The 16,241-nt window shown below is 52.8% G+C and overlaps 1 protein-coding gene across 2 annotated transcripts; it reads right to left on the reverse strand.

The window, feature by feature from the left end:
* Window positions 1-13,721: 13,721 nt before the first annotated feature.
* SMIM47 (small integral membrane protein 47) lies at window positions 13,722-14,881 on the reverse strand. Of its 2 annotated transcripts, none has more exons than XR_001432537.3 (4): window positions 14,725-14,739; window positions 14,089-14,204; window positions 13,941-14,000; window positions 13,722-13,820 (listed from the first exon to the last, which is right to left on the reverse strand). XR_001432537.3 is itself a non-coding variant. In XM_053211020.1 (4 exons), the coding sequence occupies exons 1-4, from the start codon at window positions 14,821-14,823 to the stop codon at window positions 13,836-13,838; spliced, it is 225 nt and encodes a 74-aa protein (XP_053066995.1). In that variant the 5' UTR covers window positions 14,824-14,881; the 3' UTR covers window positions 13,722-13,835. The 2 variants fall into 2 exon arrangements, 1 of the variants encoding a protein (XP_053066995.1); XM_053211020.1 differs by lacking the exon at window positions 14,725-14,739 and adding an exon at window positions 14,811-14,881 and having other exon boundaries at window positions 13,722-13,871.
* Window positions 14,882-16,241: the final 1,360 nt, after the last annotated feature.

A 16,241-nucleotide genomic window follows, 5' to 3' on the forward strand; every position in this document is an offset into this window, starting at 1 on the left:
GTAATTAAAAATACTATTCACCATCTCTCCAAACTATTTAGAAATCATCTAGGAACTAACGAATAAAAAAAAAAAAAAATTGAGGTTCCGTGGAGAATAATAAGGGTACCTAATAAGGGACCCAAAAGATGATCTGAATAAAAGTAAAGACACTCTATGCTCTTGGTTAAGTGATTGAATATTATACAGATGTTAATGCCTCACAAAGAATTGATGGATGTAAGACAGGTGTAAGCAAATTTCTACTTGGGTTATTTTAACAGTTTTATTGAGATTCACATACCATACAATTCATACAGCTTAAGTGTATAATTCAGAGGTTCTTGGTACATTCAGACATGTGCAACCATCACCACGGTCAATGTTAAAGCATTTTGGCCATCTTAAAACAATCAAAAACAATCAAAACAAAAACAAAAAGCCCTGTATATTTTAGCCATTACCTCCCTATTTCTCCATCCACTCCCTGCCTTAAGAAACCACAAACCTATGGGGCCCTTGGGTGGCTCAGTCGGTTGAGGGTCTGACTTTGGCTCGGGTCATGATCTCATGGTTCATGAATTTGAGCCCTGCATCAGGCTCTCTGCTGTCAGCACAGAGCCCAGTTCTTTTTTTTTTTTATTATTTATGTTTATTTATTTTTGTGAGAGGGACAGAGACAGAGTGTGAGCAGAAGGGAGAGGGGCAGAGAGAAAAGAAGACACAGAATCCAAAGCAGGCTCCAGGCTCTGAGCTGTCAGCACAGAGCCCGATACGGGGCTTGAACCCAGGAACCGTGAGATCATGACCCACGCTGAAGCCGGATGCCCAACCGACTGAGCCACCCAGGCGCCCCTCAGCTAACCAGGTGTCCCAGCACAGAGCCCACTTTGAATTCTCGGTCTCGCTCTCTCTCTGCCCCTCCCCTGCTCTCTCTCTCTCTCAAAAATAAGTAAACATTAAAAAAAAAGAAGAAAAAACAAGAAACCAAGAATCTATTTTTGGACTTTGTAGATTTTCCTGTTAGGGATATTTTGGACAAATGGAAGCATGTAAATGTGTGATCTTTTGTGACTGGCTCCTTTGACTTACTGTGACGTTCTCAAATTTCATGGAGGTCGGTCGTACCGTGGATTAGCACCTCATTCCCTCTATGGCTGAATAACATTTCGTTTACATGGATATGTCACATTTTGTTTATCATAATGCTGCTGTGAATAAGTTGACACATCTTTCTGTGGACATTTGTATTCATGCCTCTTGGATACATATACCCAGGAAGGGGATTTGCTGGATCACACGGCAACCCTATGTCTATCTAACTTTCTGAGCAGCTACCAGACTGTTTCCCACAGCGGCTGCACCATTTCACATTCCCACCAGCGGTGTGTGAGGGTTCCAATTTCTCCACATCCTCACCAACACTTGGTATTCTCTGACTTTTTAACTTTAACCATCCTAGTGGATGTGATTTTGATTTGCGTGTTTCTGATGACCAATGATGTCAATATTTTCATGTGCTTTTTGGCCTTTTGTATATCTCCTTTGGGCAATGTCTATTCGGATTTCTTGCCCATTTAAAAATTGGGTTCTTTGTGTTTTTGACATTGAGTTGTAAGAGTTCTTTACATATTCCATTATTTCTTTGGTTGTTGCTTTGGGGCTTACCATATACATTTTAATTGATCAGGATCAAGTTCCAATTTATATGAACTTAATTCCAATAAGATAGAGAATCACTACTCCTCTAGAGCTCTATTCCCTTGTCTCTCTTTCTGTCATATTATAGTCATACATATTAATATTACAAACCCGACAATAATTATTATTACGTTACCATCCATAGTCATTTCCTTCGCTCAACAGAACTTTCTTCCCACCCACCTCCTTTGTGCTGTTAATGACAAGTATATTACAAATACATTACATCTCGGGGGGCGCCTGGGTGGCTTGGTCGATTAGGCGTCCGACTTCGGCTCAGGTCATGATCTCGCGGTCCGTGAGTTTGAGCCCCACATGGGGCTCTGTGCTGACAGCTCAGAGCCTGGAGCCTGTTTCAGATTCTGTGTCTCCCTCTCTCTCTGCTCCTCCCCAGTTCATGCTCTGTCTCTCTCTGTCTCAAAAATAAATAAAAGTTAAACAAAAAATAAAAAAAACCGCACAAATACATTACATCTCTATGTGTTATAGGCCAATAATATATACATACCATTTTCTACAATCGATTTTAAAATCAGTTAAGAGAATAATGGAGAAAAATGATGCCTGAATACTGTCTTCTAAGGGGAGCCTGGGTGGCTCAGTCAGTTAAGCATCCGACTTCAGCTCAGGTCATGATCTCGCGGTCCGTGAGTTTGAGCCCCACATGGGGCTCTGTGCTGACAGCTCAGAGCCTGGAGCCTGCTTCGGATTCTGTGTCTCCCTCTCCCTCTGCCCCTCTCCCGCTTGCATTCTGTCTGTCTGTCTGTCTGTGTCTCTCTCTCTCAAAAATAAACATTTTAAAATTTTAAAAATTAAAAAAAAAAATTAAAAGTACATAGTTACCAGGGCTCCTGGCTGGCTCGGTTGGTGGAGCATGTGACTAACAATCTCTGGGTTGTGAGTTCAAGCCCCACTTTGGGTGTAGAGATTACTTAAAAATAAAATCTTCAGAAAATAAAATAAAAGAAAATGACATAATTACCATAACTAGTTTTTCCTGTGGATTTGCATTCTCATCTGCAATTACTTTGCTTTGAGCTCAAAGAACTTCCTTTAGTATTTCCTCCAAGGCAGATCTGCCGGCAACAAATTCTCTGTTTTTGTTTATCTAGGAATGTCTTTACGTTGTCTTCGCTTTTTAAAAAATGTTTATTTTATTTTATTTTTTAATTAATATTTTTTATTTATTCTTGAGAGAGAGAGAGAGACAGAGACACAGAGAGCAAGCGGGAAATGGTAGAGAGAGAGGGAGATGCAGAATCGGAAGCAGGCTCCAGGCTCTGAGTTGTCAGCACAGAGCCCGACGTAGGGCTTGGACCCAGGGACTGTGAGATTATGACCTGAGTCGAAGTCGGATGCTTAACCGACTGAGCCACCCAGGGGCCCAAAATGTTTATTTTTGAGAGAGAGCAAGTGTGAGCGGGGGAGGGGCAGAGAGAGAGGGGGAACAGAGGATCCGAAGTGGGCTCCAGGCTGACATCATCACGATGGACACAGGGCTTGAACTCACAAATTGTGAGAGCAGGACCTGAGTTGAAGTCAGACGTTCAAGCAACTGAGTCACCAGGCGGCCCTGCCTTCACTTTTGAAAGATTACTTTGCCAAGTAGAAGATTCTTGGTGGTGGGGCGCCTGGGGGCTCAGTCGGTTGAGCGTCTGACTTCAGCTCTGGTCATGATCTCGCGGTCGGTGGGTTCGAGCCCCGCGTCCGGCTCTGTGCTGACAGCTCGGAGCCTGGAGCCTGCTTCCATTCTGTGTCTCCCTCTCTCTGCCCCTAACCTACTTGCATTCTGTCTCGTCTCTCTCAAAAAGAAAAAAAAAAAATTAAAAAAAATGAAAGATTCTTGGTTGATATTTTCATCCTTTGCGCACTTCAAGGGACGCCTGGCTGGCTCAGTCGGCAGAGCGTTCAACTCTTGATCACAGGGTTGTGAGTTTGAGCCACACACTGGGTGTAGAGATTTCTTTAAAAAAAAAAGAAAGAAAGAAAGAAAAAAAGAAAGAAAGGTTTTTCTCCTTGTCTTTATTCCTCTTAGGGGACTGGCAGGGCTGGAGGGTGCCACACGGTGCCTCACCAGCATAACCACTACCTTCCACGCACCCCCTCCTGGAGAACAGTGGGATTCCAATGAAGTTTTAAATTTGTATTGATTTTCTAATGAAGGTGGTTAAATAGCCTTTCAGGAGTCTCTGTGGTTTTAAGAGCGCTTGAGGGCTGGCCCCTGGGGGATGGTGGTCTTTGTTTGGTTTGGGAAAGCCCGCAAGGTTGGTAAGGTGGGTTTGAGACCCAGAGGGGGGTGCAGTTTCTTGGCCAGGCCAAAGGAGGGAATCAGCATTTCCTTGGGCAACCTTCTCAAGAGAAGGTTGTGGAGGGTGGCCTGAGCCTCGGATGTTGGGGACTGAAAATCCCTCTTTGATAAGATTTCTATGAGAACCCAAGAAGGCGATTCACACCTTCATTCATCAAAAGGGCAGTTCACAGGCTTTGATCGTGTCCTGTGCCCCAGGTCCTGTCCGGAGCTTTATAAACACGTGGACTCCAGAAATCGGCATCTCGACCCGACCAGGGTGGTTTTAAGATTATGCCCATTGCACAGAGGAGGAAGCTGGGGGCTCAGTGAGGTAAAATCAGTCACCAAAGGTCACACAGCGAGTAAGTGGTAGTCAGCACTTGGAAAGACTGACCCCACTAATCCATTCAGTCGTGATTATCGAATGCCTGTGAGTTGAACAGCACGGTTCTAGGCACTGGAGATAGAGCGGTGGCCGAGACAAAGATCCCTATTTTGGAGAGACCGACATTCAAGGGAGAGGGGCTGACATTTGAGAGGGAGGGCTGAACCTTCCGGAGGCAGGAACTGAAGTCCCAGGAGGGGGAACTGACACCCCAGGGGAGAGGCTGACATCGCAGGGGGCGGGGTTGACTTTCTGGGGGAGGGGGAGCCATTCTGGGGGAGGGGCTGACACCCCAGGGGAGGGGCTGACATCCTAGGGGGAGGTGTTGACTTTCCGGGGGAGGGGGCTGCATTCTGAGGGAGGAGCTAACATCCAGGGGAGGGGTTGACATTCTGGGGAAGGGGCTGAGATCCCAGGAGGAGGGGCTGACATCCCAGGAGGAGGGGTTGACATCGCAGGGGGAGGTGTTGACTTTCCGGGGGAGGGGGTGGCATTCTGCGGGAGGGGCTAACATCCAGGGGAGGGGTTGACATTCTGGGGGAGGGGCTGACACCCACAGGAGGAGGGGCTGACATCCCAGGGGGAGGAGCTAACATCCCAGAGGGGAGGGGCCGACATCCCAGGGGGAGGGGCCAACGTCCCATATTATTCAGAGCCTACTCTGTCCCTTCAAGTGCTGACTGAGCCCACGGTACAAATCTCTGCCACCCTCTGGATCCTTGTGCCTGAACCAGAACAGGGCCTCTGCCCCCACGGAGCCCGCAGCCTAGGGGAAGACGGTCCTGAAGGAAAAGATCCTGCAGAAAGATATTTACCTCCCAGGCAGGAGGGAGGCAATTACTCGCTCTTAATCACTACCTGTTTCTCTCGGCACGGAGAGAGGGGAGGCGGCACCCTCAATCTGGCCTGGTTTGAGATGTTCTCAGCCGTGGGAGACAGACAGACTGTCATCAAATGTCGGGAAATAGCTGTCATGAGACTCCTCACCCCCTGACACCACACGACACCTCTCCCTTCCCGGCGCCAGAAGCCCTCCTTCTGTGACTGCAAAGTCATAGGTTCTATTCTTTTTTTTTTTTTTTTTTAAGTTTATTTATTTTTGAGAGAGAGAGAGAGAAACAGAGCGCGAGCGGGGGAGGGACAGAGAGAGACACAGAATCCGAAGCAGACTCCAGGCTCCGAGCTGTCAGCAGAGACGCTGCGCTGTGGGGCTCGAACTCACAAACCGTGAGATCATGATCTGAGCCGGAGCCGGACGCTCCCACCGACTGAACCTACAGGCGCCCCCTCGTAGGTTCTGTTCTTGTTGACTGAGTGCCCAAAGGCTTCCTAGCCCTCGTGCATCCCTGCTGGGGTACAGACCCACTTTGCCCGGGGCTCCCAGTGTGGGGCAGGATGCCCAGAGTCCAGAGCCCAAGTCCCCCCAGAGACACACGCCCAGCTGTGCCCCAGGTCTGTGCCCCGGGTCTCCTGGTTCCCATTCTTGTCCATGTGGAATCAGACGAAGAGGGGTCCCTGTGACAGTCTTCCTTCCACCCTTGTCGGTTTCATTTGCTTGTGTCTCAGGCTCCTGGGACGGTGCCTGTCATGAATGAGATGCTGCCCTGCCTCTTGCGTCGCCTGCTGCCCGAGGCCGGGGTTTATGCAGTGTTCATGATGCACTTCTTTGAAAATGGGGGCCTCCTGCGTGCTCCCCCTGTGGCGGGTGATTCTGGGGACTCCAGAGGAGTCAGACCAGGACACTGATCTCAAAGAGGTGGCAGGCTGGCCACAGAGACAGGACGGACACAGTCAGTGAGCAATCGAGGCGGTTACGTCACGTCAGTGAGCGACCGAGCAGGGACCCGGTGTAAGAGGGAGGCTGTAGAGATGGGGTGGAGGGCTTTGATGGGGCCCGGAGGGGGCGGGTGGGGGGGGGAAGGCCAGGCTGAGGGGCACTGGGGAGCCATGGGAGGTGTGTGAGCAGGGGAAGTTGTGGAATCAACACTGAGTGTACAGGGGTCCTTCTGGGGTTCCATGGGGGGGGGGATGCAGAGAGGCCAGGACAAGCTGGAGGTGGGGGTCCTGGGGGAGAGGAGAGAGCCTGGTAGGAGCCAGGCCACGGATGGAGAAGACAAGAGTGAAGGGTTCGTGTGGACTTTCATCCAGGACCGCCCCTTCTCCCCACCTCCTCACAGGCTGACGGGGCGTGGCTCCCGCTTGCTCCTCTTGTCCCCAACACTAACCCCCCCAACCCTGTCTCCCACAGCCTGGCCACGCCCTGCAGGCCTCTCCTGCCCATCCTGGGTCCAGACTCCTCTCGACTCCCTACCCCCTTGCCCTTCCAGATGCAAACTCACTGAGTGACTGCGCGGCCTTCAGAGCCCCTCCATTTGTCGGTCTATAAAATAGGTGTGTTAGCTTCTAATGGCTGCTGCAAGTTTCTAATGTTGCCGCGAGTCAGAGGGGAGGGGAAGGGTGCGGGCAGACAAACAGTCAGAAATTAAAACAACACGCGAGCATCGCTCTTTCATGCTCGGAAGAGGTGACCCTGAGTAGAGACCCGGCCTAGAGGTGGGGGTAGCTGGGAGGTTAAGCAACCGTGGGGACGGTCTTGAGGAGGCCCCAATATGGCCACGTTGATGGTGCGCCCTATCGTTCCCCACTGAATTGTTGATGGGACACCGCGTCCTCCAACCAGAAAAATGGGGCTCTGAGATGCGCGAGGGATCGCCACTCAAGGAGGGGAAGCGGGGTGAGGGCGAGAAGGTGGGTCATCTCTGGACTCCTCGTATAGTGCTCTTTCAGCCTGCCCCGTGCCCTGCAGACCTGGCCACCTCTTTCCTGGAGAGCCAGCTGGAGGGGTTGGTGTCTTTCTCGTTGTTGGCTTCTAGCTCCTTCTTCCTAGTTTGTCTCCAGACCATTAGCTTCCTGGGGGAGAAATATGTCCTGAGGCCTCCTGTGGGCCTGGTCCTAAACTGGGTGATTTTGGGGACAAAGATAAGAATCAGCCCTTTGGGAAGGGGGGGGCAGGTTTTCCAGCTTGGTGCTGGAGATAGTTCTAGCCTGAGGGTTTTAAGGGAATCCGAGGGAGGGAGAGGGGCTGTACGGGGACTCTGGAAAAAGTCAGGGAGGGCTTCCCAGAGGAGGGGGCATTCACATTAGGAATTGAGATATGAGTAGGAGTTTGCCAGGGGGGAGATGGGCTTGGCACAGTCATTTACATACATGTCCCGAGTTCTCCGCTGGGTTGGTTGTTCAAAGATGACATTCATTCATTCATTCATTCATTCATTCATTATGTATTTGGGCAAGATACAACAGGTGGGCGCCTGGGTGGCTCAGTTGGTTAAACATCTGACCTCAGCTCAGATCTGGATCTCAGGCTTGTGAGTTCGAGCCCCACGTTGGGCTCCGTGCCGGGCCTGGAGACTACTTAAAACGGACAACAACAAAAAGATAATCCAATGGGTGAGACTTCAGATCCTGGAGTCAGTCAACCTGGACTTCTTTCTGAGGTGTTTTATTTACTGGAGCCAAGTAACTTAACCGTGCTCTATGCCTCAGTTTTCCCCTGGATAAAACGAGGACAGTAACGGCATTGTCCTCACAGGGTTCTTAGAATAAATTAAAAGGGTGCATGTGAAGGGCATAGCACACTGCTCCATACATTGTTGATGCTTAGTTCCTGCCCTTGACTTAGCTTGAACTCCATCTCAGAGACCCTGCATACAAGGAAAGTGATGCCTGATCCAGTCTGGCAGGGTGAGCAGAAGTCAGAGAAGGGTTTCTGGAGACGGTGGCTCTCGTTTGGGTTTTGAAGGATGAGTAGGAGTTTGCCAGCTGAAGTGACAAGGTGAAGCAAAGTGCTCCAGGATGAGGAGATAAGGACGAAGGCTGGGTGTGTCCATGTGGCCATGAAACCACGTAGGTTGTTCTAGGGACTCCAGAGGAGAAGGAAGCGGTGAGCTACGCCGCTGGCCGTGTGGGCGGGGCCACAACAGGCAGGGATGCAAATGCTAGGCTGAGGGCTCAGACCTGGTCCTGGGGTTGGGGGGGGGGGGGTGTAGGAAGGCAGTGCCCAGGCTAACAAGCTAATCCTTCAGTTCACAGACGGGGAAACTGAGGCCCATACTCAGACGCTGCTTGGAAGCCCCTCTGATTTCCTGCCAGGCCCAGGATTCCACTTCCTTTCCTAGCCACTTGTGAGCACCCACATACCCCATTTTGAGTCCTCGGGAGCAGACCAGGCTACGAGTTCCTGAAAGACACCTGCCCCCCAGCTGCTGGTGAGCTCAGGACGATGAAGGAACAGAGTGGGTCAGCAAGCCTGTGAATGGACCAGGGCCTCAATGTGGATCTTGGATCTCCTTAGTTCACTAGGCCTCTGCTTGGTCTTTGATTTTGAGCAAGGGAATCACCCCCTCTGAGCCTCAGTTTCCCCGCCTGAAAGGTTGACCTGTTAATAGCAGCTCCCCCTCCCCATAGGAGGCACCTGGGGGGCTCAGTCGGTTAAGCGTCTGACTCTCGGTGTTAGCCAGGTCATGATCTCACAGTTTGTGAGTTGGAGCCTCACATTGGGCTCTGTGCTGACAGCTTGGAGCCTGCTTGGGATCCTCTCCATCTGTCTCTCTCTCTCTGCCTCTCCATTGCTTGAGCACTCCTCTCTCTCTCTCTCTCTCAAAATAAATAAACTTAAAAATAACATAGGAGTTGCCCCATAGGGTTTGCACAGCAATGGTCCCCCAGTCCGGGAGGGAGAGAGGGAGAGAGTCCTCTTGGGGTCTTGGTGGAAGGTGGGCCCCAAGTCCACTTGGGGTCTGGGTGGAAGGCGGGTCCCGCCCTGAGATGAAGTTCGTGGGGAAGTCTGGGGGGGGGGGGCGGGGACAGGGAGAGGACTTGCTAACATGGAGGTTTGTGGGTCCCAACAGCACCATCCAGTTCACAGAGGACCCCTCGGGGAGTCGGTGGCTGGCACCGGCCGGAGCCCTGCACCTGCTGGGGCTGCCCTCTTCCTCCTCTACTCCCTGGCAACCCTCACCTCCTGCTTCCTGGAGGCGGCCTGCGGATGCCTGCCTCCGGGTCTGACGGCTGCCTCCCCTCTCTGACTTTCTACGCCAGTGGCTGCCAGCTGTCCCACGAGGCTGCCCCCGGCTACCCTCAGTGCTCGCCCCCCTGGGTGGGGCAGTCTTCTGGGCCGGCGGGTTCTGGCTCCTTCTGCTGGTCCTGGACGGCCCTGCGCATCTCGGGTGCCACGGACCGGGCACACCTTTGTAACAGGACCGCAGCTGGGGTCCGGCCCCGCCGCCCTCCAGCCCCGCACCGAAGCAGCCTCCGTTTGGCTTTGGGATGCCGCCGGGGGTGCCGAGCCCCTTTCACAGTCTCACGAGGACCAGGCTGCAGCTGGCAAGACTGGGGGTGCTGTGGGCCCCCGGAGAGGGGCACGTTGTTTCTCTGCTGGTTCCCCTTCCACCTGCTGCTACTGCTGAGTCTGGGGGGGGTGCTGGGGGAGCCCAGGCTGGACGTGGTGGGGGTGGGGTGCTGCTCAGAGTGCTGGAGCTCACCCTGGGGAGGGGGGCGGCGGCTGCCTCAACCCTCTGCCTTGCGCAAGCAGGGACCAGGCCTTCAGGCAGCGTCCCAGCCAGGCCTTCTTGTTCTGCCAAGGGGGAGAGTCTGAGAAGGACACGAGTGAGGGGTCCAGCCATCCTGGGAGCACCTGGAGGGAAATTCCTGGGGGTTGGAGACAGTATGGGGGAGGGTGGAGGATGGGGGGGGTCCTGTCTCCTCAGACTCTGGAGAATATGAGACGTGGCGATTCAGTACAATGAGGAGGCGGAGAGAAAGAGAGAGAGGTGTAGAGAGAGGGACAGAGACACAGCGAGAGGAACAGAGATGGGAGCGGACAGAGATCAGGGCGGAGACACAGAGACCCTGAGAGACACAGGAGCATGGAGAGCGCTAGAGAAAGATGAAAATAGCACTGGCCTCAGCCTGGGGAGAGGGTGGGGAGACAGAGAGACAGGGGGACAGACATGGAGAGAGGGCCATGGGCTGCATGTAAAGGCAGGACCGTGGACATGGCGTAGGAATGCGGAATGAGGGTGACCAGACGTCCCGATTATCCCGGGACTGAGCGATTCTTGGGATATGGGGCTCTGGGGGCTAAAAGTGGGAAGTCCCACGTGAAGCAGGACGCCTTGGTCCCCTAGGTGGATCGGAGCACCACAGGGCAGCACTGAGCCACCAGATTTTCTGGCTCACTGGGGTGCTGGTTCTTCTTCTCTTGCTGCCCCGGGAAATGTGCCTCCCAGCAGATGGGATTTTGGGGTGATGGTGGGGTTCGGAGCTGAAGGCCAAGGAAGAATTCTTGAAGACGTCGTTGGTGCAAAAAGGTGATTTTATTAAAGCACGGGGACAGGACCCGTGGGCAGAAAGAGGGGCACTGGGGTTGAGGAGAGTGACCGATTATATACCCTCAGGTTGGGAGGGCCTTAGGGACAGCGTACGTAAGTCTCTAAGGAATTTTGGAAACCGGGTTTCTAGGACCTTGAGGGGCGAGCTGTTACTAGGAAAATGTCATTTATTACTGTTTAGTAAAACCTCAGCCATGAGACCCCTCAGATGTATATCAGGGACCATATGCTTAGAGTATAATTGCCAACATATACTTGGGGGCTAAAGATCAAGGAGGTTTGCAAAGGAATCTTTATGTATTTAAAGAGACTCACAGGATCCTGGTTGGGGGGGCGGGGGTGGTGGTCAGGATAATATTAAGCCAAGATCGCCCTTTGCCCCTAGCAAAGTGTCATCACTGAGGCGGCCGAGCTCCTAGAGGAAGGTCACTCTGCCTGTTTCTAGGACTTTGTCAATCGGCTGTAGGCGGTAAGGGAAGCTTTCACTGGTCTTTGTTTCCCACATCACCCCGGCAAGCACTTAAACCCCCCTCCATCTTGATAAGCGTGATATTAGGGCTCCAGGAGACAGAGTCTATAGGTTTCTGGAGATTAGGCTCTGGATAAGATTGACTGTTTCTTGCAGTGACTAGGTCATCCGGAAACTGAAGGAGACGCCTGTCCTGCATGACTGTGATCTCCATCAGTCAGACACTTGCTTTCTTTGCATGTCCTTGGACAGCCAGGAGAGTCCGAGGGCTATCACACACACCCCACCTGGGGGCGGGGTGCTGTTAGCCTGTACTTTGTCCTCCTCGGTTTCCCCCACGCTCCCTCATCACAGCCACACTTCCAGTGCCCCTTGGTCCGGGCAGAAACAACATAGCTTGCTTTCTTTGGTTTTCAAAACTCCCAAATGTTTCTAAACTAAAGGTTAATTTTTGCTCCAGGATCTGAGTCTTTCGGGAGCTGCCTCAGAAATGCAGCAAGCTCCAAGAGGCGGGGCGGGGGGGGGGGGTGTGTGTGTGTGTGAGGAAATCTATCTTTTACGTCTTCAGAAAACACATTACAGAGATGTCTCTGACCCTGGCTGCACATTAGACTCTCCGGGGGAGCTTTTAAAATCAAATCGATGTCCAGGCCCCAACCCCGGGGCGTTGTGGTTTAAGTGGTCCAGGGTGGAGCTGGGCTCTGGGAGTTTCAAAAGCTCCCCAGGGACCCCCATGTGGCCACGGGCTGAACCCCATCTATCCCAAGTGCCTGTGGTTGTGGAAATGGAAGCTTAATAGCTCCCAGGGGACTGAGAACCCCAGCACTAAGTGGTTGAAAACCCGGGATTGGGGCGGGGGGGGGGGGGGGCACATGCAAAGACCAACTTCTTTGTCTATATTTGGTTGTTTCATAAGCATTAACAGCCCAGACCCAAGCTGGGGGTCCTGTAGGCGTCAGATCCTATTCTGTGCACCCCACCCTCAAGCTCCCAGTCACAGCCAGGAAGGATGGGAGGGGAGAGCAGGCAGCCTCACTTGGATCACGTGGGGTTTTAGGAAGCCTTCCAGAGGAAGCTGATGCAAATTTGGATAGCGAGCACAGCATGTGCAAAGGCACTGGGGAGTGGCATTTTTTACTATCTCTGAGTTATATGTGGTTAAGGATATACTGGGGGGCGGGGGTGTGTAGGAGGTAGGTGAGATTGAGACAAGAAAAGAAAGGGAAAGCAAAGCAAAGCCAAAGAAAGGAAAAGGAAAAAAAAGTAGAAGGAATCAGGTCGGAATACAGCCTCCAATGTCAGGCTGAGGGGCTGGGACTCTTGTCCTCGAGGAACCTGGGGGACACGGGAAGGCTGTGAACAGGGAGCGACAGGGTCAACTCTGGGTGTAGCAGGATCCCTGTAAGAGCTGGAAGAGGGAGACAGGGAGCAAGGCGAAGATCCCGGGAGAGAGAAACCCTGGGCCGGGAGGGGGAGGAAGGTCTCCAAAATTCGGGTTTTCCCTCACGGAGCCCTGCGGACTGGCTTCTGGCTGGGAACGTGGTCCAACACCGCCCTCGTGTGGTTACTCCTGGTTTTGCAACCAGGGCCTCCTGTAAGTAAAACTATCAGGCCGCTTCCGAGGATTGAAGAGGGCGTTATTACCACTTAGGTTGCAACGGGCCCAAAGTGTTTGCCGTGGGCGAGCCCAAATGGTAGCGAGGCTGTAAATCCGTTCCCAATCAAAATTTGTTAGGCCTTTGCTAAGAAGCCCAGGATGTTCGGCCACCCTATTCAGAAGCTGCCTTTTCAGATGTTGGGTTGAAATGAAATGGTTTACCAGATGAGGAGGAGGAGGAAGCTCCATCAAAGGCTGGGGCGTCACCCAGGGCATTCCGTCTACTGGGGATGAGGCAGGGAGTGGGGAGGAGGAGGGTCGTAAGGGAGCCGGGGACAGACTCTCGGCCTGGAGGTCTGCACACTTCCATAGGAAGGGGCATTGGCATTGGGTACTGAAGGTTGAATAGGAGTTTTCTCAGAAAAGAGCAAGATGTGTTGATACAATACAGCAATGAAGATGATACCTGCCGACTTTTTGCAGCTGACAAATTCATGTCTTTGATCTCAAGTTGTTCTGGCTGTGGCCTGGGCCCACTGGACAAAGATTTTTGCCTTTGTCCGATTGAGAAGAAAACCCGGGTTCAGAGAGGAGTATATCTGAAGTACGCCAGTCTGTACTGATGCCAGGTGAATGAGCCGTGCTCTCTCTCCTCTCTGTGCTTTTGCACCCAAAGTTCAAATGTCCTTCCTCTTCTCTCCTTTTCCCCCGAAAGACTCCTACTCGTCCCTCAAAACCCGGCTCAGATTCTGGGTTCCTGGCCTCAAATGGGAGAGTCCAGCCTTCTAGCCCTCTCCTTCCTCAGACCCAGGAGACTGGACCCTTGGCCCCTCCTCCCTCTGACTCGGAGACTCAAATGGAGCCCGGGAGGCTGTGCACCAGCCGGGGTGGTACCATGGAACAGGATATGCTGATGCAGTCACATTTATTTGGTCTCAGAGGCCAGGGTCATGATCCAGGGTGGAATGCTCTTGGACTAGGCATCCCATGTCTTCTCATCGCTGAGCCTGAGGGAGGAAGACTCAGAGATATACAGAGGCACGGGAGAGGAGGAGAGGCTAAGACAATAAAGTAGGGGCCGCAGAGTCAGAGATTCAGTCCGCCACCTCTGCCCTCTGCCCACTCACCTTGTTGAAGAAGTAGATCGAGGCAAGGATGGTGATTACGGCCATGGCCAGGGTTACGTTCTGGGGGGGAGGGGTCAGAAGTCAGGGCCTCCCTCCTCCCTTCCCTCTCCCCAGGCCTCCCCCCACCCCCTGCCAGCCCCCTCCTCACTTCCTGAAAGTTCATGGCCATGGCCTTGAGCTGCACACTTGTTTGACCTCCCTCTTCCTTTCCTGGACTCTGAGCCAGAGGCAGCTGATCAGCCACCAGAACCTCAGAGGGGTTGCCTGGGAGACCAGAATGGTGGCCGTGGTGACGAGAAGGGCATTCTGGGTGGGGGGGGGGGGGCATTGGGCAGATGGTTGAGGGTGGGGGCTCGGACGCAGAAAAGGACCTGTAGTGTCTGAATTTGGGATCGGGACACTTGAGACTGGAGAATCCAGACCTCCAACACTGAGGAGTTTGTTCCCCCACCCCTCACCCCGGGGTGCTGGGGAGCCACGGGAGGCTGTGAACAGGGGAGGCACCCAGTCAGCTCTGAGTGTCGGTGTCTTGGAGCAGGGAGGAGGCTGGGAGCCTGGAGAGGACGTGAGGCGGCCCAGACAAAATTTCCTCCAGCAGTGGCTGCCGGACACAAGGGTGGGAGAAGCAGCAATCGGACGGGGCATCCCAGAGCCTCGGCACCACCAGTTCTAGGGGTGGGAGCGCCGGCCGCCGCAATTTGCCCACCTCTGGGCCACGGGCCCGCGCCTCCCACCGCCCCCTGGCGGTCCGCCAGCCTTCCCGCTAGTATCGTAGACATCTAACCCTTCGTCCGTGACGCCTTTAGAACTCACTCCCAGGTCACCAGAAATAGGGAGAGTAAAGAAACAAGTACAGTCGCCCGTCGTTACCCGCGGATTCCATCTTTGCGAATTCGCCTACTCGCTACGTTATCTGTAATCCCCCCAAACGCAGACCCGCTGCCCTCTCGCGGTCACCCATGGACATGCGCAGAACGGTAACATTTTCAGTTGCTGGATGCGCCCATGTTCCCAGCTAAGGTCAGACGAGGTGGCAGAGGTGACACTGTACCCTTCCGTTTCAGCTCTCAGACAGAGAGATGCCCAGAGGAGGGAGCCGGGCGCGGGCAGTGCAGCTCACGGACCTCCCGCTGGACGAGTTTGAATCCCAACTCTGGCACTTGCGAGTGGGGTGACCTTAGACAAATTTTCTAGTTTGTAAAATAAAGAAAATAGGACCTCCCAGGATCGATCTATCTATCTATCTATCTATCTATCTATCTATCTATCTATGTATCTCTCATCATCTATATCTCTATCATCAACATCTATCTATCATCTATCTAACATCTATATCTATCTATCATCATCATCATCATCATCATCATCATCATCATCTATATCTCTATCATCAACATCTATCATCTATCTATCTATCTTCCTATCTATCTATCTATCATCTCATCTTTGGAGTTCCTGCTGAAGCCAATCGTTATCCAGAGGACAGGGAACCAGGACCGAGCTGAAGACAGGGGCTTGTCTCAAGGGCACAGAATAGGACAGAGAAGGTCCTGAAGTAGATCAAAGGGCTGGGGTCGGCCAGTGGGTGAAGAACCAGCGTGTTTCCCCATGTTTACTTGCGTGGTTGGCTGAATAATGGCCTTGAAATGCCTTAATCCCCAGAACCTGTGAACACCTTCTCTCACATGGCTAAAGTGACTTTGCAGAGGTGCTTAAGTTGGGGTCTTGACACGGAGAGGGTGTCAGTCCATTCATTCTGCTACAGCAGAGTACCATAGAGGGGATGACTTATCAAGAACGCACATTTATTTCACACTTTCCTGGAGGCTGGAGGGCCAAGGTCTAGGCATTGACAGATCTGGTGTCTAATGAGAGCCTGCTTGGTGGTTCACAGTCAGCCAGCTTCTGGATGTGCCCTTTGGTGCTGGAAGGACAAGGGAGCTCTTGGAGTGTCTTTCATTATAAGGGCACTGATCCCACTCATGGGGGCTCCTCCCTTAAGGGACAGGACTGCTCTGCGAAAACAACAAAATAGGGTGGGAATAGTGGAGGAGACTTCTGAGGTTAGGCTACAAGAGACACTGCTGTCTCTTGGTCAGTCACTGTGGGAGGAACCAACGGCCATGTGGTGGTGAGTTGAGGCCTCTGGCCAGCAGCCGCCCTGGTGAGCTCAGAAGCGACTCGAGTTAGGGGCGCCCGGGTGACTTGGTCAGTTAAGCGTCCAACTTCGGCTGAGGTCATGGTCTCGAGGTTCGTGAGTTCAAGCCCCGCATTGGGCTCTGCACTGACAGCCTTTGGATG

This window comes from Acinonyx jubatus, chromosome E2 (assembly GCF_027475565.1).
Source record: "Acinonyx jubatus isolate Ajub_Pintada_27869175 chromosome E2, VMU_Ajub_asm_v1.0, whole genome shotgun sequence".
NCBI classification, from domain to species: domain Eukaryota; kingdom Metazoa; phylum Chordata; class Mammalia; order Carnivora; family Felidae; genus Acinonyx; species Acinonyx jubatus.

Bases quoted from the DNA above. Each gene is read 5' to 3' on its own strand.
- SMIM47 (XM_053211020.1), bottom strand. The intron at 14,001-14,088 runs GTGAGGAGGGGG...CCTCCCCCCCAG, and splicing joins TGGCCATGAACTTTCAGGAA to AACGTAACCCTGGCCATGGC. The intron at 13,872-13,940 runs GTGAGTGGGCAG...TTATTGTCTTAG, and splicing joins CGATCTACTTCTTCAACAAG to CCTCTCCTCCTCTCCCGTGC.